Below are 26,318 nucleotides of genomic sequence, written 5' to 3'. Positions count from 1 at the left end.
TTCTCTTGGTCGGCTCCGCCCAGGGGCCTGAACGGATCTCCCCGGCACGGACCGACATGGACGTTGTAAAGCTGAGCTCGCACTGCCCTCTGATGGGAAACACGTTCCCGGAGAGTCGGCCGTGGGGGCACAAGTGTGTGACTCCCTGATGAGGCCGTCCCACGAGTTCACGTGCTGGAGCTGGCACAGACGCTGAGCGTCGGCTCAGAGAGATGCTGAGTGTCTCCGAGGTGGGCATTGCTTCCGTAGGTGGGTTACAGCGTAGAGCTGGACTGAGCAGACGGTCCCCTTCCCTCTGTTCCTGCCGGGCAGGGCTAGTGCACCTGCAGGCCCAGTGTCAGGTGGTGGCAGGGCTGAGGGAGGGAGGGAGAAGCTCCCCTGAGCCCCAGTGTGCAGCTTTGTCACTGGGCAGACTTGAGGATGTTGGGAGCAGATTTCCAGTCCCTGGACCGTTGCTAAAGACTGGCAGGGCTTGGGTGGTCGTGGAGAGTGTGCAGTGCCTTTCGTCCAGGTAAGAATTTAGCTTTCAAACATGTGTGGGGAGCGGTGAGAGGTAAGAACATGGCGCCACCCACCCTTGAACCCCTGGGAAGAACCCACGCGCCTGGCCGTCACGCCGTCTTCAGCGTGTGGAGGGCAGCAGAGAAAGGAGAGCCGTGGGCACAGCCTGTGGTACCTGGGACAGGTTTCTGGCTCCCGAACCAGGGCATAGCCTGCGTCTCTACCCAGTTCTTAGATCCTGTAAAACGTCTAACTTGAGACGTGATGAACAAATAAAGAAAGCGAGAAAAACTCCCAAAGGTGACGGGATTCTTTTCCTAAGTAAAGTATCAGACCAGCGTGAAGATCCTGAAGCAAAATAAACTTCTTGAAATGCAGAGTTCTGCAGTGCTCTCGCCAAGTGAGCTGCCTGGTAGGAAGGGCGTGTGACTGCGGACGGTTCACACACGGACACAGACACACGTGGACACTGTTCACACAGGCAGACACGTGCCTCTCACTCTGCCCTACTGAACCATACTGTTCACACCCATCCCAGACACCCGCTGTTCACGCGTCCTGCAAATCACATACATGTAACTCATCACACACAATATTCACACACACACACACACCCTGTAAATCATACATGCATACATCATCACACGCTACTCACACACGTACTATAAATCACGTGCACATACATCACACACAGCATTCACATACACCCATACACACATACTACAAATCATGTACACATGCATCATCACATCATACCCTATTCACAAGTGCTCCGTCGGTACAGCCCACGTACACATACTCTGCGTGCAAACGTAGGCCACGTATACACATCATATACGTACGTGCACACTGCTCATACACGTTCTGTTCATATACACGTCATACTCACACAGTGTACCCACCCATGCATCGTGGTTCACGCATCGTCATCCCTACATACTATGCACACCCTCATTCTTACACACACACCGTCATACACCCACATCACCATCCAAACTCACTGTGCGCACCCCACTCTTACACACACACACACACACACACACACACACACACCGTCACCCACACTCACTGTGTGTGCATGTGCCCGGAGCAGCACCCGGGGACGCAGGTGTCATTGAGGGAAGGACAGTCCCCGCCACCATCCAGGGAAGGACTTCAGCTTCTCGAATGCCCCTGCGAGTTGAGGTCCCCGAGAGGAAAGGGGGCCAAGCAGGATGGTCCCCCGCAATCTGGGGGCCCTGAGAATGCCCCCGGGCTGGGTGGGGAGACGGACTCTGAGACTGTCCCGTTCCTGCCCGTCTGGCGGAGACAGACCTGGGCAGTGTCTCGTGGGGTGAAGAGGGCTTGTTGGGCCTGGGCCCGCTGCCTGATTTCAGGGTCCAGTCTCTGTGTCCTAAGGACGTCGAGGGGTGTGGGCTGAGGCCATTGGGCTGCCCGTACTTTCCTGCACAGTGGGGGGGCGTGTACATACATGTTAGAGGGACTCCAGGCTATAAGAAACGAAATGATCCCGTGTCCAGGGTGGTTCCTGTGCTCGTGAACTGCTCATTCAGTGCAGGGTTGTTGGGAGACGTGTCCTGTGGGCCCAGGGGGACAGTGAGACAGAAGAACCAAAAGAAAGGACCACGGAGCGGGGAAGCATCGCCCCGTGAAGTTGGCTGCAGCCTGAGGTTTGTGGAGTTGTGAGAGAAAGAGGTTCTGGGCACAGAGAAACTGGACAACAGAACCTGGGCTTCAGTGTGCACGGGGGTGGGGGGGTGGGGGGGGCAGGTGCCCGCAGCACGAGCCAGAGGGCCCAGAGTGACCACCTCTGTCCACATCCTCTTGCTCTTAGACGAAGCAGAGCCTGGTGGTGAAAGAGTCAATGAATGGATTGCCCCAAATGTGGACTTTCAAACTGCAGGAAAGCAAGTTGCAGGCTGTGTGCTGGCTGCCACCAGGTGCTTTTCTAAGCTTATCCGAGAGATTGGCACCAGCAGTGACCCTCGGTGTGCCCTGGGGATCATAGATGCTGCTGGGATTTGACCCAGGGTTTGCTGTGTTCAAGGCAAGGGTTTTCTATCCCGTATTCTCTTCAGTCCTCATTCGTTTTGTCTTAACCATGTTTCCATATAGTTCCTTTTTAAATTGTGTTTTGTTGGAGGGCCTCACCTGGCGATGCTCTGGGGTTATTCCTGACTCTGCACTTAGGAATTATTCCTGGTGGTGCGTGGGAGACAATATGGCATATTGGGGATCCAACCCGGGCTGGTGATTTGCAAGGGATTTTTGTTGTTGTTGTTTGGTTTGGTTCTGTTTTGGGTGTAGTTCTTCAAGCAAAACTCATCTTAACAAACTGGTTTAGTGTTTTAGGATTTAAGGATGTCTAAATTTTGTTTTTCCACTTAATGAGGAGGGGATGATTTCATCGATTTCGTGCAAATACAGATGCTCCATAATGTTTCAACCCTTTTCTTCCTGTTTATTACGTGAGAGTAGTAATAGTAGCACCTTACAATGCAAACATTTTGATTTTTTTCCTTGTGCAGGAGTAAATTTCCCCAGAAGGACTTGGAAACGCTGTTCCCAGGAATGAGTGCGGATTTCACCAGTGAGAATTTCTCAGCTGCCTGGTACCTGATAGAGAATCATTCCAATACGAGGTCAGTGGGGGTTGGGCTCCCAGGGGTTGCCGCTAATAGGCTGCTGGCTCTGTGCTCAGGAATCACATTGGGTGGGACCAGGCTCGAACCTGGGTCAGGCGTGTTCAGGTCATGTTACCTGTTGTGCTATCTCTCGGGGCTCCATGCTATCTCTCGGGCCCCCAGAATGCTGCATTTTTTTTTTGTTTTTGCTTTTCTTTGGGTCATACCCAGTGATGCTCTGGGGTTCCTCCTGGCTCTGCATCCAGGAATTACTCCTGGCAGTGCTTGGGGGATCATATAGGATGCTGGGGATTGAACCCGGGTCAGTCGCGTACAAGGCCAATGCCCTACCCACTGGACTATCACTCTAGCCCCAGACTGTTGATTATTTTTTTTTCTTTTTGGGTTACACCTGGTGATGCGCAGGGGTTACTCCTGGCTCTGCACCCAGGAATTACTCCTGGCGGTGCTTGGGGGACCGTATGGGATGCTGGGAATCGAACCCGGGTCGGTCGCGTGCTGGGCAAATGCCTACCTGCTGTGCTATCACTCCAGCCCCAATTTTCAAAGCAAATGTCTCACTTTTCATTGTGGTGGGTGATTCTATTGGATGTTACGACTCTGGTTTTTCTGTGGTTGGAACCAAGTCAGAGTTGATCCCCGTTTTCTGTGTAGGCCTGTCACGGAACTCAGGAACATGTTCAGAACTGTTCTACATTGGCCTCCTGTAAGTTCCCTGTTAGTGAGAGAGGACTGGGTGTCTGTGGTGGGGCTAGCGGTCTGGTCAGCTCATGTCCAGAAGGCAGAGAGGAGCACGTGAGAACAGTTGGCCAGACCCTTCGCCTGGCGGATCACATTTATGCTATACTGTTCATCACATCTTATTATCTCATTCTTACTTTGGACGTCCCGGCAGGCTACCGAATGTAACCTGCCCACACGGCAGAGTCTGGCAAACTCCCCGTGGCATATTCAATTTGCCAAAAACCAATAACAATGATGGGTCTCATTCTTCTGACCCTGAAAGAGCCTTGAATATGGCACTTTTTAAAATCTCAGGGCTAGGATGAAGGAAACATTACTGGTGCCTGCTCGAGGCAATCGATGAACAACAGGATGTTCGTGTATCGTGTATCGTGTGTTCATCACAGAACTATTCATGGATGTGGGTGGAGAAATCATACAGCGAGGAGGGCACTAACCTTGCATTCAGCATACCTGGGTTTGATCCCCAGCATCTCATAAGGTCCCCAGAGCCCTGCCCGGAGTGATCCCTGAGCACAGAGCCAGGAGTAAGCCCTAGCACTACCAACTGTGGCCCCAAAATCAAATAAAGGAGGGGGAGGGGAATAAAAGCATTGATGATTTTATCCATGTGGGCTCCTGAGGTTTGGAGGAGCAGACCGTCACGCTTTGATCACTGTTGACTGTTGGGTGTCCATAACATGTGAAGGTCCCGGGAAGGGCACGGACGCTCTTTGTCCTTGACCCCGGTGCCACCGAGCACGTTGGCTCCGAATCTCGCCAGGCCTCTCCACATCTTGCTTTCTGTGTTTCCCTTCAGTTTTGAGCAGCTGAAAATGGCAGTCAGCAACCTGAAGAGACAGGCCAACAAGAAGAGCGAAGGCAGCCTGGCCTACGTCAAAGGGGGTCTCAGCACGTTCTTCGAGGCTCAGGACGCGCTGTCAGGTAAGGGGACCCCCGGGCGTCTCCCGCCACGGCCGCCGCCGCCGCCGAAACCCGAGCCTGGCCCGGCCGAGCGTTTACAGGGTGCGACGTTCAGTCTTCGTGTATAAAAGGGGACATCTAAAACGTGCCATAAATATTTGTTGCCGACGAGGCTGGAATCTCTTTGAAGGTGCAGCACTTAAAATATTTGTCTTGGAGGCTTCTGCGGCCCCGTCCTGCGTGTGTGAAACAGGAGACTCGCCACCCCACCATGTCTCCGGGGCCAATAAGAAATTAAATCCCTACTGATCATATTCTAGGGTTTTCAAAAATCTGGTCAGAGCCACCAGCCTCTTACGCGTGAGAACGCGTCCCTTAAGGTGACCGTTGTGAGCCGATGTGGGAAGGACAGTGGCGAAAGCGGCATCTTTGTGTTCCATTTGTCTGTGTGGGAACTGCATGGAGAAGAGTAGGGTGGCCATGCACACCTCCCAGGAGAGTAGCACTGTCCTCCTTTTGTTCGTCAGTTTGCTCAAGCGGGCACCAGTAACGTCTCCATTGTGAGACTTGTTGTTACTGTTTTTGGCATATCGAATACGTCACAGTAGCTTGCCAGGCTCTGCCATGCGGGCGGGATACTCTAGGTAGCTTGCTGGGTTCTCCAGGGAAAGTACTGGGTAGAAAATACTTTTGAGGGGCCAGGGTCATAGTACAGCGGGGAGGGTATTTACCCTGCTCTCAGCTGACCCTGGCATCCCATAAGGTCCCTCAGCACTGCCAGGAATACTTCCTGAGCACAAAGCCAGGAGTAGCTCTGAGCATCGTCAGGTGTGATCCAAAAAGTAAAAGAAAAAAGAAAAAAAAAACAGAAAATGCCTTTGATGAAGATAAATCGAATTATTGTTTTTTTCCAGTACAACATAAAACATATGGATAAGAGTTAGCCAGTTCTTCTGTGATCAATGAGGACATCTCTAGCTAATCCTGTGTACATGCCTTTTACTCTCACTGTCGATCCAAGGGCCTCACCTGCAGTTCAGAAAGACTTCCTTTTGGATAATGAACCTGTCTTCTGAGTGGGCAGATTTTCATTCTCTGTAATTTTTCCTTCCGGGCTGGTCCAGTGAGGTCACTGCTCTGCCCTCGAGGTGAAGCCTGGGTTTTGAGAGACATCGTAAATGCTTCTCAAGGAGGGAGGAGAGAAATTGTGGTCTTTGATAAGTCCTTTTTGACCTGCAAGTTTTGGTGGTCCGCTATGCTTTCTTTCTTTCTGCGTATTGAGTTCAAAGTCAGCATCACTATGTCAGCACTAGGAACCTAGGTGAAGAGAGTGTTTAGCATGATCAAGTTGAATTATGACCTACTGATTCCTCTCGCCACTTTGCAAATCGCTGGTCAGATGTGAACTGCCCTTCCTCCTAATTGGCTGTAACTGAACTGATTTCATTCCACGAATTCCTTCATCAACTCTTCTCTCTGCCTTTTGGATATCTGCTTGGAGTCACAGTATATTGGTCTGGGGCGATAGCACAGTGGGTAGGGTGTTTGCCTTGCACGCGGCCAACCCAGGTTCTGTTTCTCCATCCCTCATGGAGAGCCCGGCAAGCTACCGAGAGTATTCCGCCCGCACGGCAGAGCCTGGCAAGCTCCCTGTGGCATATTCAAAATGCCAAAAGCAGTAACAACAAGTGTCACAATGGAGACGTTACCGGTGCCTGCTTGAGCAAATCGATGACCAATGGGACGACAGTGCTACAGCGCTATGATTATGCTTCTTTGCTTGCTTTCTTCCTTGGCAGATTTTGAAAGTTTTATGCGGTACTTCTGATTTATGTGTCCCATTTGTTGGACGCTTGCCATAGGGGGTATGCTAGGAACTTCGATTTAAGAGCGATAATGCTGGTGAATGAATAATAAGCCAATGACCATATGGCTTATAGAAAATAAGTTCGATAGTTAATTTGAGATGCTGGCACACATCCATACCCGCTTTCCTCATTTTTGTTGGTAAATAAAATGCATGTTAAAGAAAACCTTGAATCGTTAATAAGCTGGACCTGCGTCTAACCCGTGGCAGTCAGCCTGATGACTGTATTTACTTTGCCCTCTGGGACTCTTATATGAGCACAGATGACAGAATTGGAGTTACGGTGTATACACAGTTGCATATTTTAGAAACCTATTTTCACTCTGTAGACTTCTTTTTGGGGTACTTTTTTTTTTTTTATTTCTTTATTGAATCACCGTGGGAAAGGTTACAAAGCTTTCAGGTTTAGGTCTCAGTCATGCAAATATCAAACACATTTCCCTTTACCAAAACTTATTTTTTACCATGAAGAACCCCAATAAAACCCCACCCCCCCACCCCTCCCAGTCCCTGTGGGGCAGATGAATTCTAGTTAACACTCTATCTGCTTTGATTAGATTCATTGTTTCAATAAAAGATTCACCACTATTATTTAGAGTTTACCCCCCCCCCCTCCAAATCAGACATGCTGAAAAAGCATTGTGAAGTGATTTGCTTTCTACAGCTGGGTTCAAGAATTAAATGTTGGTTTTGGATTTCTGCTATTTTACTTATTGAACCTGGAAGTATTTCTACTGAAAGTCAGATAGTTAAGAAATTGGTTTCTGTGCACTGGAGACGTGGCTGTGCTGGAGAGCCGCTCGTGGGGGGCAACTGGTGACCTCGGTAGGGCGTGAAGGACGGACCGGAACGCCCCCCTTCCCATGAGGTGTTAGTCGCCCCCACTACCCCGGCTCATACCTGCTGTCCACAAGGCTCCCATGCGGCCGCCATCTTTCTTTCCAGAGAGGAGAAGGCGACTGGGGCAACACCCTTTCCCCTCTGGACAGACCTGATGGCCTGGATTAACGCATAGTCCATTCATTTTTCTGCTCCAAGCTGCCGGGTTCTGCATTAAGTCCTTGTGCTTCTGGGGCCGTGGCCGTGCTGGAGAGCCGCTCGCGGGGGGCAACTGGTGACCTCGGTAGGGCGTGAAGGACGGACCGGAACGCCCCCCTTCCCATGAGGTTTTAGTCGCCCCCACATCCCCGGCTCATACCTGCTGTCCACAAGGCTCCCATGTGGCCGCCATCTTTCTTTCCAGAGGGAGGAGGGCGGAAGGGACCAACACCCTTTCCCCTCTGGGCAGAGATGATGGCCTGGATTAACGCATAGTCCTTTCACTTTTCTGCTCCAAGCTGCTGGGTTCTGCATTAAGTCCTTGTGCTTCTGGGGCTGTGGCCGTGCTGGAGAGCCGCTCATAGGGGGGCAACTGGTGACCTCGGTAGGGCGTGAAGGGCGGACCGAAACGTCCCCCTTCCCATGAGGTTTTAGTCGCCCCCACACCCCCGGCTCATACCTGCTGTCCACAAGGCTCCCATGCGGCCGTCATCTTTCTTTCCAGAGAGGAGAAGGCGACTGGGGCAACACCCTTTCCCCTCCGGACAGACCTGATGGCCTGGATCAACGCATAGTCCGTTCACTTTTCTGCTCCAAGATGTCGGGTTCTGCATTAAGTCCTTGTGTTTCTGGGGCCGTGGCCGTGCTGGAGTGCCGCTCGCGGGGGGCAACTGGTGACCTCAGTAGGACGTGAAGGACGGACCGGAACGTCCCCCTTCCCATGAGGTTTTAGTCGCCCCCACTCCCCCGGCTCATACCTGCTGTCCACAAGGCTCCCATGCAGCCGTCATCTTTCTTTCCAGAGAGGAGAGGGCGAATGGGGCAACACCCTTTCCCCTCCGACAGACTTGATGGCCTGGATTAACGCATAGTCCGTTCACTTTTCTGCTCCAAGCTGCTGGGTTCTGCATTAAGTCCTTGTGCTTCTGGGGCTGTGGCCGTGCTGGAGAACCGCTCGTGGGGGGCAACTGGTGACCTCGGTAGGGCGTGAAGGACGGACCGGAACGCCCCCCTTCCCATGAGGTTTTAGTTGCCCCCACAGCCCCGGCTCATACCTGCTGTCCACAAGGCTCCCATGTGGCCGCCATCTTTCTTTCCAGAGGGAGGAGGGTGGAAGGGACCAACACCCTTTCCCCTCCGGGCAGCCATGATGGCCTGGATTAACGCATAGTCCGTTCACTTTTCTGCTCCAAGCTGCTGGGTTCTGCATTAAGTCCTTGTGCTTCTGGGGCCGTGGCCGTGCTGGAGAACCGCTCGAGGGGGGCAACTGGTGACCTTGGTAGGGCGTGAAGGACGGACCGGAACGCCCCCCTTCCCATGAGGTTTTAGTCGCCCCCACACCCCCGGTTCATACCTGCTGTCCACAAGGCTCCCATGAGGCTGCCATCCTTCTTTCCAGAGAAGAGAGGGCGAATGGGGCAACCCCCTTTCCCCTCTGGCAGACTTGATGGCCTGGATTAATGCATAGTCCTTTCACTTTTCTGCTCCAAGCTGCTGGGTTCTGCATTAAGTCCTTGTGCTTCTGGGGCTGTGGCCGTGCTGGAGAGCCGCTCGTGGGGGGCAACTGGTGACCTCGGTAGGGTGTGAAGGACGGACCGGAACGCCCCCCTTCCCATGAGGTTTTAGTCGCCCCCACACCCCCGGCTCATACCTGCTGTCCACAAGGCTCCCATGTGGCCGCCATCTTTCTTTCCAGAGAGGAGAGGGCGAATGGGGCAACACCCTTTCCCCTCTGGACAGTCATGATGGCCTGGATTAACGCATAGCCCATTCACTTTTCTGATCCAAGCTGCTGGGTTATGCATTAAGTCCTTGTGTTTCTGGGGCTGTGGCCGTGCTCCAAACTTAACTATGATTTTCAGAGAGAAACGTTGGGTGGTTTACTTTGTATATATGGATCACTTTGTATGTAGAGAGATGTCGCGCGGCCGCACAAGTGGCCGCGAGGTTTTGAGGAAAAGTCCTAGTTCCTGCATACTCGAGCTGTGCTTGTAGAGGTTTCTGGTCACCGGGGTTCCATCTGGGGGAGGCGGGATGCGAAACCTACCCCATTTGGGGCTTCCCGATGATCTCGGCTCTTTTTGGAACCTGTTTTTTTTTTTTTTCCTTCGGGATCTGCGGATCCCGCCCTCCATGTTGTCCTTCTCTTTGGCTGAATGCTGTAAATATGGCGCTGGGGGGCGGGCTGTGGGTGTGACTTCCAGAATCAGAGGTTACCTGGGAGGTGTAGTCCCGGGAGTTTTGAGGAAAAGTCCTAGTTCCTGCATACTCGAGCTGTGGTTGTAGAGGCTTCTGGTCACCGGGGTTCCATCTGGGGGAGGCGGGATGCGAAACCTACCCCATCTGGGGCTTCCTGATGATCTCGGCTCTTTTTGGAACCTGTTTTTTTTTTTTTCCTTCGGGATCTGCGGATCCCGCCCTCCATGTTGTCCTTCTCTTTGGCTGAATCGGGGTACTTTTATTTTAATACAGTTTTTTGTTTTCCCTTTTTATACCATCAAAACACTGTCACACTATCACACTGTCCTCCTGTTGTTCATCGATTTGCTCGAGTGGGCCCAGTAACGTCTCCATTGTGAGACTTGTTGTTACTGTGTTTGGCATATCGAATACGTCACGGGTAGCTTGCCAGGCTTTGCCATGCGGGCAAGATACTCTCAGTAGCTTGCCGGGCTCTCCGAAAGGGGCACCATCAAAACAATTTTGTTTTAGTTCTGGCAGCATGATTTGCGGGACTGGTAGGGGTAGGGCCTCATGTGGCACTCAGCACCGTGTGCTCCACTGTGCCCACCCTGTCCCCCTCCCACCTACCGTGGTCCTGCTGTCTCGCATTGCCGTCACCCCCACCCCTGCTTTGGGCCACATCCAGATGAAGACGAGTTCTCAGTTTCTCTTGTCTTTGGACAGTTGTTACCTCCTTACTACTTTTCATTTCATACAGCTTTCAATCTATTAGAGTTAGTGCCAATTCCTTTAGAAATATTTTCAAGGGTTTGAGCCAGAGTTGGGGAGAGGACAGTCACCCTCAACCCCCAAAAAAAGAAAAAAAAAAGAAAAATGTTTTCAACTACACTCTTTTTGAATATAGACTTTATTATTATTTTAATTTATTTTTTTTTTTTTTGCTTTTTGGGTCACACCCGGCGGTGCCCAGGGGTTCCTCCTGGCTCTGCACTCAGGAATTATTCCTGGCGGTGCTTGGGGGACCAGATGGGATGCTGGGAATCGAACCCGGGTCGGCTGCTTGCAAGACAAATGCTGTACCCGCTGTGCTATCGCTCCAGCCCCTGAAAATATACTTTATTTCATTCCCTTTATTATAGTCACTTTGATGACCAGGGGTCACACCTGGTTTCGAGGAGCGTAGGCGTGTCGCCTGGTAGTGTGGGGGCCCCGGGTACAGGCAGTACTAGGGATCATACTTGGGGTCTTCGACAAGGCTCCTTCCCTTCCCGCTGTCTCCCGGGGCCCAGCACCCACTTGCCGGGGATTTCACGGGATAGCTGCAGCACACACGTGTGTTTGCCAGGTGTGGCATACCTGGCCGTGTGCTTCAAAGGCGTCACATGCATTCGTGGCAGTGCCCACACCTGTTTGGCTAGAGACCCTCGGAGATTACACATCTTCCATGGTCTCCTGGGCAACACGGGGTGGACTTGAATATTTTTATTCTGAGCCATAGTCTTTTTTTTTTTTTTGCTTTTTTTGGGGGGTCACACCCAGCGATGGACAGGGGTTACTCCTGGCTCTGCGCTCAGGAATTACCCCTGGCGGTGCTCAGGGGACCATATGGGATGCTGGGAATTGAACCCGGGTCGGCCGCATGCAAGGCAAACACCCTCCCTCTGTGCTATTGCTCCAACCCCTTTTTTAAAAAAAATTTTTAAAAAATTTATAGCCATAGTCCTTAGCAGAAGAATATAAGCCTTTCACAAATATTTATTATGCTAAAATTTTTTTTGTCTTTTTATTCTGTGGTTCTAATATCTTTAAAAAATTTTTTTTTTATTTTCCTCTCCATGCTACATAGGCCAATGCGTTTTGCTTTTTCCCCTGCTTTGACACCTGTTTCCTGGCAGTAAAAAGTGCTGTGTCAGGGTTAATCCCCTTCTTACTGGACCGGCAGGAAATTTCTGCAGAGCAGCGTAAGACTCGCAGACTGGCAGTTGTCGACCACGAGTGTAGACTGTGTTGTTTGCAGGTCTGGGAGAAATGCTTTCAAATTTTATTTGAGTTTAGTACATCTTTATTTCTCATGCGGTTTTTATCTTTCTGACCTTAATCTGCACTTAGAACCCCACCTTTCAATTTTCACCTGTTCTTTTCTCTTTTTCCTGCTCCTAGATCGATGCTCTTGTCTTTGTATTCAATCCCATTGTGTTCTCGTAGTTAATTAAAGACTTGCTCTTGGTATGTGTGAGTTGGATTGACTTTCCTGTGGATTGTCCTTTTGTGGTTCTCTTCCCTCCTTTGCTCTTATCCATTTGACGCAGCATCTGATAAGCCTTTCAGAGCTGTAGGCACATGTCAGGGTCTGACCCTGCGGTTATAAATCACAGCCTGTGTCTGGCTGGTCTTGTCGAGGGCATTTCTGCTGCTTCCTGCTGACTATTGGGAAACGTGGGGTTTTTTTTCCCTTTTTTTTTTTTGGGGGGGGGGGTCACACCCGGCCATGCTCAGAGGTTCCTCCTGGCTCTGGACTCAGGAATTACTCTTGGCGACGCTCGGGGGACCATATGGGATGCCGGGGATCGAACCCAGGTCAGAGCTGTGCAAGGCGAATGCCCTCTCCGCTGTACAATGGCTCCAGCCCTGGGAAACGTGGTCTTTAGCTTGAGAGAAAAGGCAGGTATTGTTGGCAGAGACATGGAGAGCGAGCCACAGGCCTGGGGAGAGGTGTCTTCCTGTTATTACTGAGTTTATTTTCTAGTTTTTATGGGCCCCTTGATTGCAGCAGTGTTAGTGATCGCGGTCCACCCATGTGTGCCCTGCTAACCGCACGCCTGCCAGGGTCAGCCTCCCTTGGGCAGTGACTCAAGGTCACCTTCTATCTATCTTCCTGCGCCCCCCCCATTGCTCTCCTCCTTCTCCGGATCACTTGATCACTTGACTTCCCGTTAATCAGTAGATTTGCTCGAGCGGGCGCCAGTAGCATCTCCATTCATCCCTGTCGCATGCTAGTGTAGCCCAATGGCGTCTGTCCGTTCTAGGAACACGAAGAGCCTCAAACCGATCGTTCATGATCTTGATGAAGAAGTCTGACCATCTGGTAGGTGTGCAGCCACGCAGTCTTTTGACGTCCCGTGGAATCCAGTTGGTAACGGCTCTAGTCCAGCGGTCATCTTTAAATCTCATTACGTGACCAGCCCATCTGATTTTTTGACGCCTTGGCAAATGAGACATTACTTCTCCGGAAAAAAAAAAAAACAACCAAAGACAAATGATAACCTGCTGCTTTGTTTGGGGCTGGGGGAAGCGCCCAGCAGTTCTCAGGGCTTACTCCTGGCTCTGAACTCAGAGATCACTCCTGGTGGCACTTAGGGGACTTCAGGGGTCCCGGGACCAAGCCCTGGTTGGGGCCTGTGAAGCCACTGACCGCCGCTCGGGCTTCTCCTTGGCCTCTTTGACGTCCTCTGCGTTCCTCTCGTTGCTGGACTCAAGTGGTACAGATCTGCCTGCTCGTCCCTTCCAATCAGGTGGCCATTTGGTGGTCATTGTCCACTGTGTGGCCTTTCCTTACCCAGACGTCTTAGAGCTCGTGGCAGTTCTGTTTTCCCACGTGTGCAGTTTTTTAATCAGAACCCAGCCGGACGAGTATGTGGCGGGTCCTGCTGCCACCACAGACCTCCGTGTGTCTGTCAGAAATGGTCTCTGGACCCCTTTTCTGCAAAACCTGCCTCACAGCCTCTTCCCTTTCCCATGGCCGCCCCTCGGCTGTCCGTCCCCCTGTGACCTGGCCATGTCCTGACCTGAGCCAGCCCCTGGGCTCAGGCCTGTGGGTGCCGCTGGCCAGTGTCACGGGCCTCTTGGGCCTCAGTACCCTCTGTGGGTCACCTTTGCCCTTTGAGTTCGTCCCCTGTATAGTCTCTGGGGTTTATATTTTATTTATTTATGCTTTTTTGGGTCACACCCGTTGATGCACAGGAGTTCCTCCTGGCTCTGCAGTCAGGAATCACTCCTGGCGGTGCTCGGGGGACCCTATGGGATGTTGGGAATCGAACCCTGGTTGGTGGCATACAAGGCAAACGCCCTACCTGCTGTACTATCACTCCAGCCCCAACTCTCTCCAGGGTTTTTACCGGCCACTTCCGGTGTGGCCACTCGCCCCCTTTGAGGATGCTGACTCAGAGTTGTGCAGGCCTGTTCTGGGGGGGAGGGGGCGGGGTGCCCTGCTGTCCCCTGTTCCCGAGGAGGCGACACCAGGAAGCGGTGTGGCTCGGGACGTGGCATCGCTCTTCTCTCGCTGTGCCCACGGTGTGAGTCAGGAGGCCTGTGGGCTGATTCTGGTGTCCTGAGTGTCGTCCGGAGTTCCGACATCCGTCGACGATCAAGAATCAGGGACGCTGTCTCATTTGCCAAGGTGTCGAAAATCAGATGGGCTGGTCACATAATGAGATTTAAAGACGACCGCTGGACTAGAGCTGTTACCGACTGGATTCCACAGGATGTCAAAAGACCGCGTGGCCGCCCACCTTCAGACTTCTTCGTCAAGATCATGAACGATCGGTTTGAGGCTCTTCATGTCCCGGGAGCGAACAGATGTCATTGGGCTACACTAGCACGCGACAGGGACAAATGGAGACGTTACTGGCGCCCGCTCGAGCAAATCGACGACTAACGGGAAGTTAAGTGATTAAGTGAGTGTCGTCGATGCAGGAAGACAGTCAGGCAAGTGTCACGTCAAGACTCAGGTCCCCGAGTGGGAACCCCGACCATCCCTTCTGGTCTTCAGCAAAAACGCTTCGAGTTATTTTATTATTTACGGTTTTTCTTTTCAGTTGCACAAAGAAGGGGGAGGATGGACAGGGGGTAGACCCATTCACTCACAGATCGCTTGAAACCTAGACATGTGTGTGTGTGATCTTCACAATACATGATACGTGTGTGAGGCGTATTATGTGTAGTATGTGTAATGTGTAATATGTGTGTAACCTTAAAATACTAAGTTCCTTTGTCCATCGTGTCTTAAATATTTGTAGATTTAAAAGATGAACGCTCTTGGGGCTGGAGCAACAGCACAGCGGGGAGGAGGGCGTTTGCCTTGCACACGGCCGATCTGGGTTCGATTCCCAGCATCCCATATGGTCTCCTGAGCACCACCAGGAGTAATTCCTGAGCGCAGAGCCAGGAGTATCCCCTGTGCATTGCTGGGTGTGACCAAAAAAGCAAAAACAAAATAAAATAAAATAAAAGATGACGTCCTTAGGGCTGGAGCGATAGCACAGCGGGGACGGTGTTTGCCTTGCACATGGCCCACTCGGGTTCTATTCCCGGCATCCCATAGGGTCCCTCGAGGTCCGCCAGGGGTAATGCCTGAGTGCAGAGCCAGAAGGAACCCCTGAGCATCGCTGGGTGACCCAAAAATAAAAAAAAATAATAATAAAAAAAGAGGATGATGTTCTCTGTGAGCCTCAGCTCCTGTCACTAGCGTCACTGTCCTCAGCCCTCTCTGGCCAGTGTAGGAGCCAAATATGGCACTGGTGTTTCCCCCCCATCAGGGGCCGTTTGAGATAAAGGGACAAGGGGTCTGTGTTCTCAAGACTGACTGGCTCATCCAGCATTTCCTCTGGATCTTTCTGAAAAGTGCGACAGCCCTGGACTCTTTGGGCGCCTCCATCCCTCCCGTGGGCTGTCACGCGGTGTGGCCATGCTGGTGGCGGGTGCCTGCCCATCCCCACACCCGGGCTGCTTCCTGGCCCGGCCTCGTACGGGCACGGTGTAGACTCAGGGACACGGGCTGCACATCAGGAATCTGCAAACCCGACGTCCACGTTTCAGCCGCGAGTTCAAACAAAGCCTTGCGTGGGACCGCGGGGCCGGCGGGTCTCTCCCGGCCTCCCCTTGAATGGGACTTTTCATGCTTCCCATCTGTTGTGTTTGTTTGCTGCCCGGTATCCACCCCGTGTGGCATTCGGCGGCCTCACATAGTTAAGTCTCAGCGATTAGAAACAATAACAAACCCCGTGATGGGGGCCCCCGGTGGCTTATTGAGTTATAGGATTTGGAAATGTGTTTTCAGAGAAAATAAAAGGTCAGGCGGAGCAGACACCGGGTTATTTGGTTTAATTTTCTGGAAAATAGGATTGCCTTTATCAGATCCTGGTGTCTCGGGGCCCTCATGCTTGGCTGACGGCCCCACCGTGGCGTGCTGTGGCCGGGACAGGCGGCGGCAGGAAGCGGCTCCGTCAGCAGAAACGGCTGGAAACGGAGCCGGGGGGCCCCTCACCTCCCCCTGACCTGAGCATCCCTGATGGGGTTCCCACCGCAGGGCAGGGGGACGGCTGATGGGGACCACAGTCGCCTCTGCGGCAGGGCTGGTGCTCAGGGGGGCCGGGGGACTGCCAGGCAGACTCAGCACTCCAGAGATGCACCCTCAGCCGGGCTGGACCAACGTGGGCATCTTCCAGGTTCCTTGGGAATATGATATGCGGCCAGAGTACATCTTCTTCACAGATTCCTTATCGCAGCATATAAACCATCACCGCGTCTGCACCAAGGAGGAGCATTTGGCAAATCTCCTTTTTTTCAAAAATAGGGACATTCTCTAGCCTGTAGCAAGTTTCAGATTCATCTTGGATATGGGGGGTGGGGGGGGGATATTATTATGTCTCCATGACTCCATCCCCAGAATTGTAAATGATAAAGCACTCACTTAAAAAAAAAAAACAATCACGAGTCAGCCAAGACAATTAAAAATCTACTTTGCTGATCCATTCCCCCCCCCCACTCCCAAGTGTATTTCTTTTTTTTCCCTCCCCAATTTATGTGCTTCTTCCAAAGAGAAGCACGTTTGTTACAGTATTTGTTGCAGAACAGAATCCCATGTTGCTTTTACAAAATGAAAAATTAAAAATGAGGTATAGAAAAGGACAAGATGGAGGGGTCAGAAAGGAGACAAAATAAAAGGGGAGACATAGACCTTGAGAATGCGGGCATCACTAAATTTGACCTGGGATTTTGTTTATTTATTTATTTATTTGAAATTAGTGAATTCAGGGAAATGGATTGTCTTGTGATAGATTGAAAATGGGCTTCTCCCTGGGAGTCCACAGGTCCACTGGGAGGGTAGGAAGAAGCAGAAGAAATCGAAGGCGTTTCTTCAGAGGCCCTTTGAGAAAGTCTGAGTCCGTGTGTGACTGAGGGAGTGAACGCATGCAGACAGTGATGTGTAGTTTTGGGTCCTGCACGCAGGCTGCCCAAGCTGTGCTTGAATTTTTGGACTAGCAAGAAACGTGAAAGAACAAAGAGTCTGGAGTTTGAGCAGCTCCTGTTTTAGGGGAGAGAGGTCTCTAATTCACCACCGAATACAGTTCCTGGCTCACATGATATGTCATTTATTTGCCCCTTCAGGTGTGTAGACAGGTCCAGGCAGCTTAAGGCATTCCCCCCGGCCATAAAGAGACTTTCAGGCAAATTTTTTTGTTCCTAGATCAGACTCCTCAAGTTTGAGCTTCGGTTTTGTGGCTGAAACTTGCTTGGCTGTGCTGAGAAAGCGAAACATCACAACAGACATCAGTGGCTTCTTTTTAAAAATCTGTTTAATAAAATTAATCACCGTGAGGTAGACAGGTACAAAGTTGGGTAACTGGTTCATGGTTGGGTTTCAGTCACAGAATGTTCCAGCATCCATCCCTTCACCAGTGCACATTTCTCATCACCTGTGTCCCCAGGTTCCTGCCACCCCAGCCCACACCTGCCTCAGTGGCACTCTTTTCTTCTCTCTCTCTCTCTCTTTCTCTCTCTCCCCCCACCACTCTCTCTCTCCACACACACACACACACACACACACACACACACACACACACACACACACTCACACACCCCCTATTTGGGCATTGTGGTTTGCAGTACAGTTACTGACAGGTTATCATGTATATCCCTTTACTTACTCTCAGCACTCGGTTCTTGTCCAGAGTGATCCCTTTCCAACTGTTGTTGTCATAGTGGTCCCTTCTCTATCCTAACTGCCCTCCATCCCCCACAAACTCGTGGCAAGTCCTCCTGGCCCCTGTTTTTTGCTGTCTGTGGATATTAGTCTCATACTATACTTTTTTTTTATATCCCAAAAATGAGTGCAGATATTCTATGTCTGTCCCTCTCCTTGACTGGCTCTTTTTGAAGTTGAGCAATGTGAATTAGAAACTTACTAAGTATGTAACCTAAGATTATATCCTGATATTTTTAATTTTACTTATTTCTTGACAGTGTTAGGAATCAAGCTTACAAGGCAAGCTTTCTGCCACTCTGCTGCATCTCTGAACCCAGATTTATTCTTTTATTTTACTATATCACAAGTTTGAATTTGAAATTATTTTCTAGCATTTTGTTTTCATTTTTCCTTAGTGCTTCACCGAAACGAGCCTGATTTGCCTCATTGAAAACCTCCCCTCTTAGAAAATAGCAGTTTTTTTTTTCTTTTTGAGTCACACCTGGTGATGCACAGGGGTTACTCCTGGCTCTGCACTCAGGAGTTACTCCCGGCGGTGCTCAGGGGACCATCTGGTATTGCTGGGAATCGAACCCGGGTCGGCCGCATGCAAGGCAAACGCCCTACCCTCTGTGCTATCTCTCCAGTCCCGAAAATAGCAGTTTTTTAAGTATAAAGTGATAGACTTTCCCAGTAACCTAAATAGAATCAGACAGCCATAAATCAGATGTAGATAAAATGCCATCGAAAAGAATTTTTCTATTGCACACTCGATGCATTGGAAGATGTTATACGAGATCTTTCATGGTAACCCCAGAAAAAATGAGAGAACTAATAGAATAATACATAATGATATTTTCCCATTTTATATCCCAACACAGAGATAAAATATCTGTTCAAGTTGGAAGATGTCAACTTGTGCGTTTCACCTTGGCGATATTGAGAAATAGGAATGACTTTCTTTTTGCCAAATATCAAAGATATTAGCTACATGGTGTATTGCTTTTCCTTTTTCTTTTTTCTTCTTTTTTTTCCTTAAATTTTTATTAGTGAAACACCATGAGGTACAGTTGTAGACTTACAAATTTTTGTGCTTGGGTTTCAGTTATACAATGATCGAATACGCATCCTCCACCAGTGCCCATTCTCTACCACCAATGATCCCAGTATCCCTCCAACCCCCATCTCCCCCAACCCACCCTACCTCTGTGGCAGGGCATTCCCTTTTGTTATCTCTCTCCTTTTGAGTGCTGTGGTTTGCAAAAGAGACATTGAGTGGCAATCTTGTTCGGTCTATAGTCTACTCTCATCACGCATCTCCCATCCTGGGAGGATCCTCCCAACACCCTTTATTTGGTGCTCCCTTCTCTATCTGAGCTCCCTTTTTCCCTAGCATGTGTGGCTGGCCTCCAAGCCATGGAGTGAACCTCCTGGTACTTACCTCGGCTATTCTTGGGTGTTAGTCTCCTATTTTGTTACTTTATGTTCCCCAGATGAACGCAATCTTTCTATGTCTATCCCTCTCTTTCTGACTCATTTCACTTAGCATGATACTTTTTTTCCATGTTCCTTAGGTTTTATAAAATAGCAGTTAAGATCAATTTTTTCTTTTTTTCTTACATTTTTATTAGTGAAACACCATGAGGTACAGTTGTAGACTTACAAATTTTTGTGCTCGGGTTTCAGTTATACAATGATTGAGTACCCATCCCTCCACCAGTGCCCATTCTCCACCACCACCAGTCCCAGTATCCCTCCCACCCCCCTTCCCCCCATCCCACCCTCCCACTTCTTTTTCCTCCTTAATGAAGCTTTTTCACCGCTGTCCCTTGCCGATGGAGTGAGTGAGCCGTGTGTCTTATGTGCTGTTTCACCAGCATTCAGCTATGAATAACTTGACAAGTGTCTGTTGGTCGCTTTGCAGAGTTTGTGCCTGTTTGTGCTTCTTTCCAGCAGTGAAAATAATATAACCATGTAAAAGCTGTTTGGAAATGTCATATTGACGTAATATATCCCCACCCATTAAAATGGCCTACGTTTTAACTAGCTGTTTTCTCTTTTTCTAGCCATCCATCAAAAACTAGAAGCGGATGGAACGGAAAAAGTCGAAGGATCCATGACGCAAAAACTGGAGAATGTTCTCAACAGTAAGTTTTGTCCTATAACCCAGAGCTATTTATGGTCTTCAGAACAAGCTTCCCTATAGCTCTTGGACCTGATTTCGTAGGAGAAGGCAGTCGGTTGCATTTTAGTATTTGTTTCTAGATCGTGATGATTTAATGATCATAAAGGGGAACAAAAACATTGCAAAGGAATGTTCTGTTTCTGCTTACATTTTGTTCAGGAGAAATCATAATTTGAAAACAAGCCAATATACTTCTTGAGAAGTAAAAAAAAAATAGCTACCATCACGAGGCCAGTATACAAGAATGTCCCCCAACATAGAGAGGTGTTGAGGTCATAGGATGGCCGGCAACTGGAAACCCCAGAACCCATCTCCCGGAATCTACCAGGATGGATACCGAACTATCGGCTGGTAGAAATGGCAGCTTCTTGGGGGTCATTTATTTCTGCCAGTCCTCCCCCCCCGCCCCCCAAAGAACTTAAGGGAACTGCATTTCTGAAGATGATTCTAAATCTGAGCTATTTGGTAAAAATTGTAGGTCAAGAGAAAGGAATATATGCAAAGTTTTGGGTGCCTCTCCCCACCTCCCCTGTTCATCCTCTTGTATCTTTTTTTTGGCATCCAAAAGCATGCAGTGATGCACCCTACCACTGGGAAGAAACTCATGAGATGAGTCGATCCCTGCTGAAATCCAAGTTCCTTCCAAGCACGTAACTCTCGTTTATTCCCATGAGAACACTTTGACCTGGATTAGTCATGCCCAAGGAAATCACCTTGTATTGAAATAAAAGTGTGGTTTGTGCTATTCCTGTGAAGGGGGATAAGAATGACTCAAACAGTTAAGTGCCTTAATATCAGACCCTCTGTCTGTGAATGCAGGGCAGCGATATTCAGTTCGTTTTGTACTTCTAGTTTAATTTGGTCCCTTGAGCAGTGATAACCCTATTCTTTTCTAAAAAATTATTATTATACTTTTATTTATCAATTTAAATTTTTTTTATTTTATAAGTTAGGTCACAATATTTGATTATGTTTAATATTCAAATACCCATCCCACCACCATTACACCTTCCCAACACCAAATTCGGGATGTTTCCATTCCAAGCCCCAATCCCTGCCCCAAAACACAACCAAAGTAATATATTTCATGTTGTCTGTCACGAAGAACTGCTGAACATGCTTACAAAAAGTGTTCATATAGGAAACAGTATGAAGATTATTCAATTTTGGCAGGAGCCATTAAGACATTCTGTAGGGATAAGCCTATTCTTAAACCCATTCATCAGCCTGGGAATTCTCTGACAAAAAGCATTTTCTCTGAAAGGAGCTCTCGTTCCTTTTGAGATTTTACTTGGTAGTAGAACTTGAGTTACTCTTGATTTTTTTCCCCCTGAGTTTGTGTTTAGCTTAATTCAATAATCTAAGTTGAAGTAGTTTTCCCTCTGGTTGTTATGGCTGTTGTTATTATTTTTTGCCTCGCTGCTGTCTTAAGAACCCAGACACCAGCTTTGGGGCTGGAGAGATAGCACAGCAGGTAGGTAGGGCGTTTGCCTTGCATGCGGCTGACCCAGGTTCGATTCCCAGCATCCCACATGGTCCCCTGAGCACCGCCAGGAGTAACTCCTGAATGCAGAGCCAGGAGTAACACCCCTGTGCATCGCCGGGTGTGACCCAAAAAGCAAAAAAAAAAAAAAAAAGAATCCAGACACCAGCTTGGTTGAAATGAGTATATTCTGAATTCCACGTAAGCGTTTGCTGAAGCTGTTTCTGTATTCGCGCAGCTCTTGAAAGGATATTTTCCACTCGGGGATTATTTTCACAGGAGAAATTATTTCTGTTAACTTTTAAAAGGTGACTTGTAAGAACAAGCTGACATAGTAAGCAGATCATTGTATCAGTGAAAGGAAATAGATACTTCTTAAGGTTAGGGAAAAAATTAATATCCATTTCATGTGTTAGGCTTAGCCTGGTGTATTAACACGATTTTTCCCCCCCGCCCAGTTAAGGAGTCGTTTTGAAATTCTTCCCTTGGGATTTGTGGTATGAAGATTTTGAGGAAAATTATTTTACTTCTATCCCTTTATAACCGCAAACATTTTCTCAAAAAGTTCGTATTAGCTTTCTCTTTTGAGACTTGCTCCTCTTGGAGAAAGTCTGCCTTCACACCAATGGTGACTTTTTTTTCTGAGCTTCTTCTTTAGGAGTTTCTGATGTAAAAATTTCCCTGGATTTTTCCTTTTTGATACTTTAGGGCTGGAGCGATTGCACAGCGGGTAGGGCGTTTGCCTTGCACGCTGCCGACCCGGGTTCGATTCCTGCATCCTTCTCTCGGAGAGCCCGGCAAGCTACCGAGAGTATCCCGCCCACACGGCAGCCAAGCTCCCTGTGACATATTCGATATTCCAAAAACAGTAACAACAAGTCTCACAATGGAGACGTTACTGGTGCCCACTGGAGCGAATTGATGAACAACAGGAGGACAGCGGACAGTTGCAGATGCTTCTTTAGAGGGACCTCTTCCTTCCCAAGAAGTTTCTAGCCGCTGGAGATCGGTGTGCGCTGGCCTGGGCTGTGGCTTTGCCACCTGTGGCTGCAGTGAGCATCTCCGGGTTGACGTCCTGCTCGGCACAGAGCCAGGGCGGAACTGGGAGGGACTGGGCACCAGCGTGGGTACGTGTCCTCTACCCCCACAGAAGGCTGGGTCCCAGCGATTTGGCGCCTTCAGAAGCTGGAGGACTGGGGGCCAGGAAAGAAGTGAGAGACGCATCATGGAAAACTGAAGTGTCTGAGGGGTGTGTGTGTGTGTGTGTGTGTGTGTGTGTGTGTGTGTGTGTGTGTGTGCTGGGTCATGTCTGGCACTGCTCACGGCATACCCTGGCTCTGTGCTCAGAGAGCCTCCTGGTGTGATGGGGGGGGGGGGCATATGGGGTTCTGGGCATCGGATCAGGGCTGGCCACATGCAGGGAAAATGCCCACCCACCCACCACTCTATCTCTCTGATTGCCTGGATTATAAACGTGAATGTCCACAGGTGAGTTTTGGCTCTGAGATTTAGTGTCGACACCTTTCCATTGACCTTCCCAAGAACAGAAACAGCCGACGAACACAAATTTTGCATATGTGTTATGTACTGGATTCTTCTCATAAAGGAAGCTAGAAAAAAAAACGTGAGGAAGAGAAAATATGTATAGTACGGTATTGGCAAAGGAAGTCTGTGTATAAAACACAGGCAGTCCTGTGTGGTTCGAGGGCAGCTGTATACACTAATTAACATGTCTTTATACGTATTCATCTTGCGTTGTAGAGTGTTTACATGTGGTAGCTTTCCCGACTTTAGAATGGGTAACGTCCGTAAGGAACTTGGGCCATATATAGTCGAACCCTTTCACTGACGTTAATACTAATTTTGACACCCAGGTGGGACTCCCCTGTGTGCCTGTGGATTTAATGATTCCGTCCAGAGTTCAGGCCAGGGAGGAAGCGATGGCTGCTACCTCATATCAAATTCACATAGTCAGCGCCGCGTTCTTGGCTATTTATTTCAAGAGGGCCCCGTCGTGGCAGCCCATTGGACATCCTCAAGGATGGAAATTCCGCCACTGAGCAATTATAATGCCCCTAGAACGGCCCAAGGAGTGCATTGAGTACCCTGTTGCCTGTGGTCAGTCCAGGCCCGAGGTTTGAGCTGACCCTGCTGCCCTGGTCACAGCCAGTGTAGACTGTGCTGTTTCTCTGTTGAGTCCACCAGCTGCGGGAGAAGTAGTTCGCTCTTCATCAGTGCTCCTTCGTTAGTGCTCCCTCATCCTTCTTGAGTGCTCCCTCACCCTTCGCTCGTGCCCCCTCACCCTTCTGTAGTGTGTCCTCCTCCTTTGTCCGTGCCCCCGTGCCCTTCAGCAGTTCTCCCTTGCCCATTGTTAGTGCTCCCTCACCTTTTGGGAGTGCTTCCTTACCCTTCAACAGTGCTCCCTCGCCCTTTGGCAGTGCTCCCTTGGGCTCGATCTGGCACTGACCCATCTTCAGCACAGCTCGCTTTGTGCTGTTGTGTCCCTTGGGTGGTGGGAAACAGTGGGTCCCAGAAGGACTCGGTGAGGTCACCTGAGTGGTCAGTAGGAATGGGGATGTTGGGCTGGAGCCCTGGCTCTGATGCACCTGGACTTCGGGGGCCTCAGTCCCGGCCCGCACACCTGCCTACCTGTCCTGAGGTTCAGGAACCATCCCTGTGGGGAGCCAGGAGCAACGTCTGTGGGTGTGTCCCTGCCAAAAAAAAAATATAGCACTGTCCTCCTGTTATTCCTTGATTTGCCCAAGTGGGCACCAGCAACGTTTTCATTGTGAGACTTGTTACTGGTTTTGGCATATCGAATACGCCACGGGGAGCTTGCCAGGCTTTGCCATGTGGGCGAGATACTCTCAGTAGCTTGCCGGGCTCTCCGAGAGGGACAGAGGAATCGAACCCGGGTCGGCCGCGTGCAAGGCAAACACCCTACCCATTGTGCTATCCAGCCTAGGGAAAGAGCCTCCTGGTAGATGCAGGGGCTGTGGGTCCTGCTGTGAGTGCAAGACGCTGAGGGCACCCAGGGTGTGCGGGCGGGAGGACCGTAGGGTGGTGATGGGGGAGGAAGGGGAAGAGTCAGCGGGAGACGGGAACAGCGAGAGGGAAGAAGCGCAGTTTGGGGCACGGTCAGAGGAGCAGAGGGGGACGTGCCTCCGGATTTACGATCTGTTGAGCTGGAGACGCCGGAGCTTTGGGACGGGGACGCTTTTCCCAGCGCTTCTTCCTGCTTGTTGCGCCCGGTAGCTGGAGCGGGGGTTAAACTGAGGCCGCCCAATGCGGGCAGGAAGCATGTGTTGAACTTGGTCCCTCTGATGTGGTGGACAGCACCGGGTTCAGAACGCGCTTGTTCTCCGTGGGGGAGTAACTGCAGCTGAGGACATGGAGGATCTTGTTAGACCAGCCTGCTCAGTGGTCAGTGCCAGCAGTCACGGCTGTGCCTTGGGACGATTCTGAGTGGCCACGAGCTTAGAGTCAGGGTCTGTGTGGAGAGAGGGATGGCGGGAGATGCCAGATCTCCCTGGCAGAGATGTGAGGGCGGGACAGCGGGGAGGGGGCTTGCCCCCAGGGCTGCCGCGGACATCCCAGCAAGGGCTTCACCGCTGCTGCACGCGCAGGAAGGCGGCCTTTAGGAAGGACGGGCCGCAGTCAGAGAGACGCTTTAGCAGCAGGTGAGGCATCTGTCAGCCCCGCCTGATTCCGGTTCAGTCCCCAGCCCCGCCCCTGCCACACACCCCCCCCCCCCCGCCCCGAGCCCCACCGGGAGTGACCCCCGAGCTCAGAGCCAGGAATCAGCTCTGAGCCATGCTGCTGGGTGTCACCCCCAAACATGAACCTAGGAAACCGTCCGGGTACCCGATTGTGTGGTCCTTAGCCTCTGTTCTTTCGCTCATGGCTGGGATAAACTGTTGTGTGTGTGTGGGGGGGGGGGGGGGGGGAGGTTGCATGTGTGTGTATAGATTATAGGTGTGTATGTGCGTATGTGTGTATTTGGGTGTTTGTATGGGGGGTGTGTGCAGGGTGTTTATGAGTGTGTATGGGTGTGTGAAGATTGTGTGTATGTGTATGTGTGCAATGTGTGTGTACCTGTGTGTATTATAGGTGTGTATGGGTGTGTATGGGTATGTATGTGTGTATGGGTGTGTACATGTGTATGTATGTGTGTATGGGTATGTGTGTGTATGGGTTTGTATGAGTGTGTGTGGGAGGTGTGTATGGGTGTGTGTATGGATGTGGGGGGTGTATATGTGTGTGTGGGGTGTGTGTGTGTATGTATGTGTGTATGGGTGTGTATGGGTGTGTGCATGTGTGTATGGGTGTGTATGTATGCATGTGTATGGTTGTGTGTAGATGCGTGTGTGTGCATGTGTGTGTCTGTGTGTGTGTCTGTCTATCTGCCTGCCTGTCCCCACTGACGGGAGGCAGAGGTGCAGGGTCAACGTCACCGTGTCTGGGGTCTTGCCTGCCCCGGCCACGAAAGGAGGCACACTGTCTCCAGCCACGCGACGACAGGGCTGTTTCCCAGCCGCCGCCAGTGCCTGGGCGGGAATCTCGTCCCCGCAGCACAGACTGGCAGCCCAGGGGGCAGGGCCGCGTGGGGTGGACAGGGCAGCACGTAGCGCTCCGGCCTCTCTCTCCCCACCCCTCCTGCTGCACAGGGAGAGGGCGGTGGGCAGGCTGGTGGCGGTCACTTGTGGGCTGCAGGCCAGCGGCCACTGTCGACCTTCCATAGCACAGCGGGAATGGGGGGCGGTGGAGGGGGGCACTTGCCATCTGTTCTCTTAGACCCCAGGGCA

The 26,318-nt window shown here is 50.6% G+C and overlaps 1 protein-coding gene across 1 annotated transcript in view; it reads left to right on the top strand.

Annotated features, from left to right (window-relative positions):
- The window catches only part of EXOC2 (exocyst complex component 2), a 154,403-nt gene that overhangs the window by 15,065 nt on the left and 113,020 nt on the right, over positions 1 to 26,318 (top strand). The window contains exons 4-6 of the mRNA XM_056107765.1: positions 3,030 to 3,143; positions 4,690 to 4,814; positions 19,912 to 19,992. Coding sequence (XP_055963740.1) covers positions 3,030 to 3,143; positions 4,690 to 4,814; positions 19,912 to 19,992 — 320 coding nt within the window. The remainder of the gene's footprint in view (positions 1 to 3,029; positions 3,144 to 4,689; positions 4,815 to 19,911; positions 19,993 to 26,318) is intronic.

Source organism: Sorex fumeus, unplaced genomic scaffold (genome assembly GCF_029834395.1).
Source record: "Sorex fumeus unplaced genomic scaffold, SorFum_2.1 ptg000175l, whole genome shotgun sequence".
In the NCBI taxonomy this organism is placed as follows: Eukaryota; Metazoa; Chordata; class Mammalia; order Eulipotyphla; family Soricidae; genus Sorex; species Sorex fumeus.
Note: the sequence above shows the minus strand (reverse complement) of the source record. Positions and strands in the feature narration are given on the sequence as shown.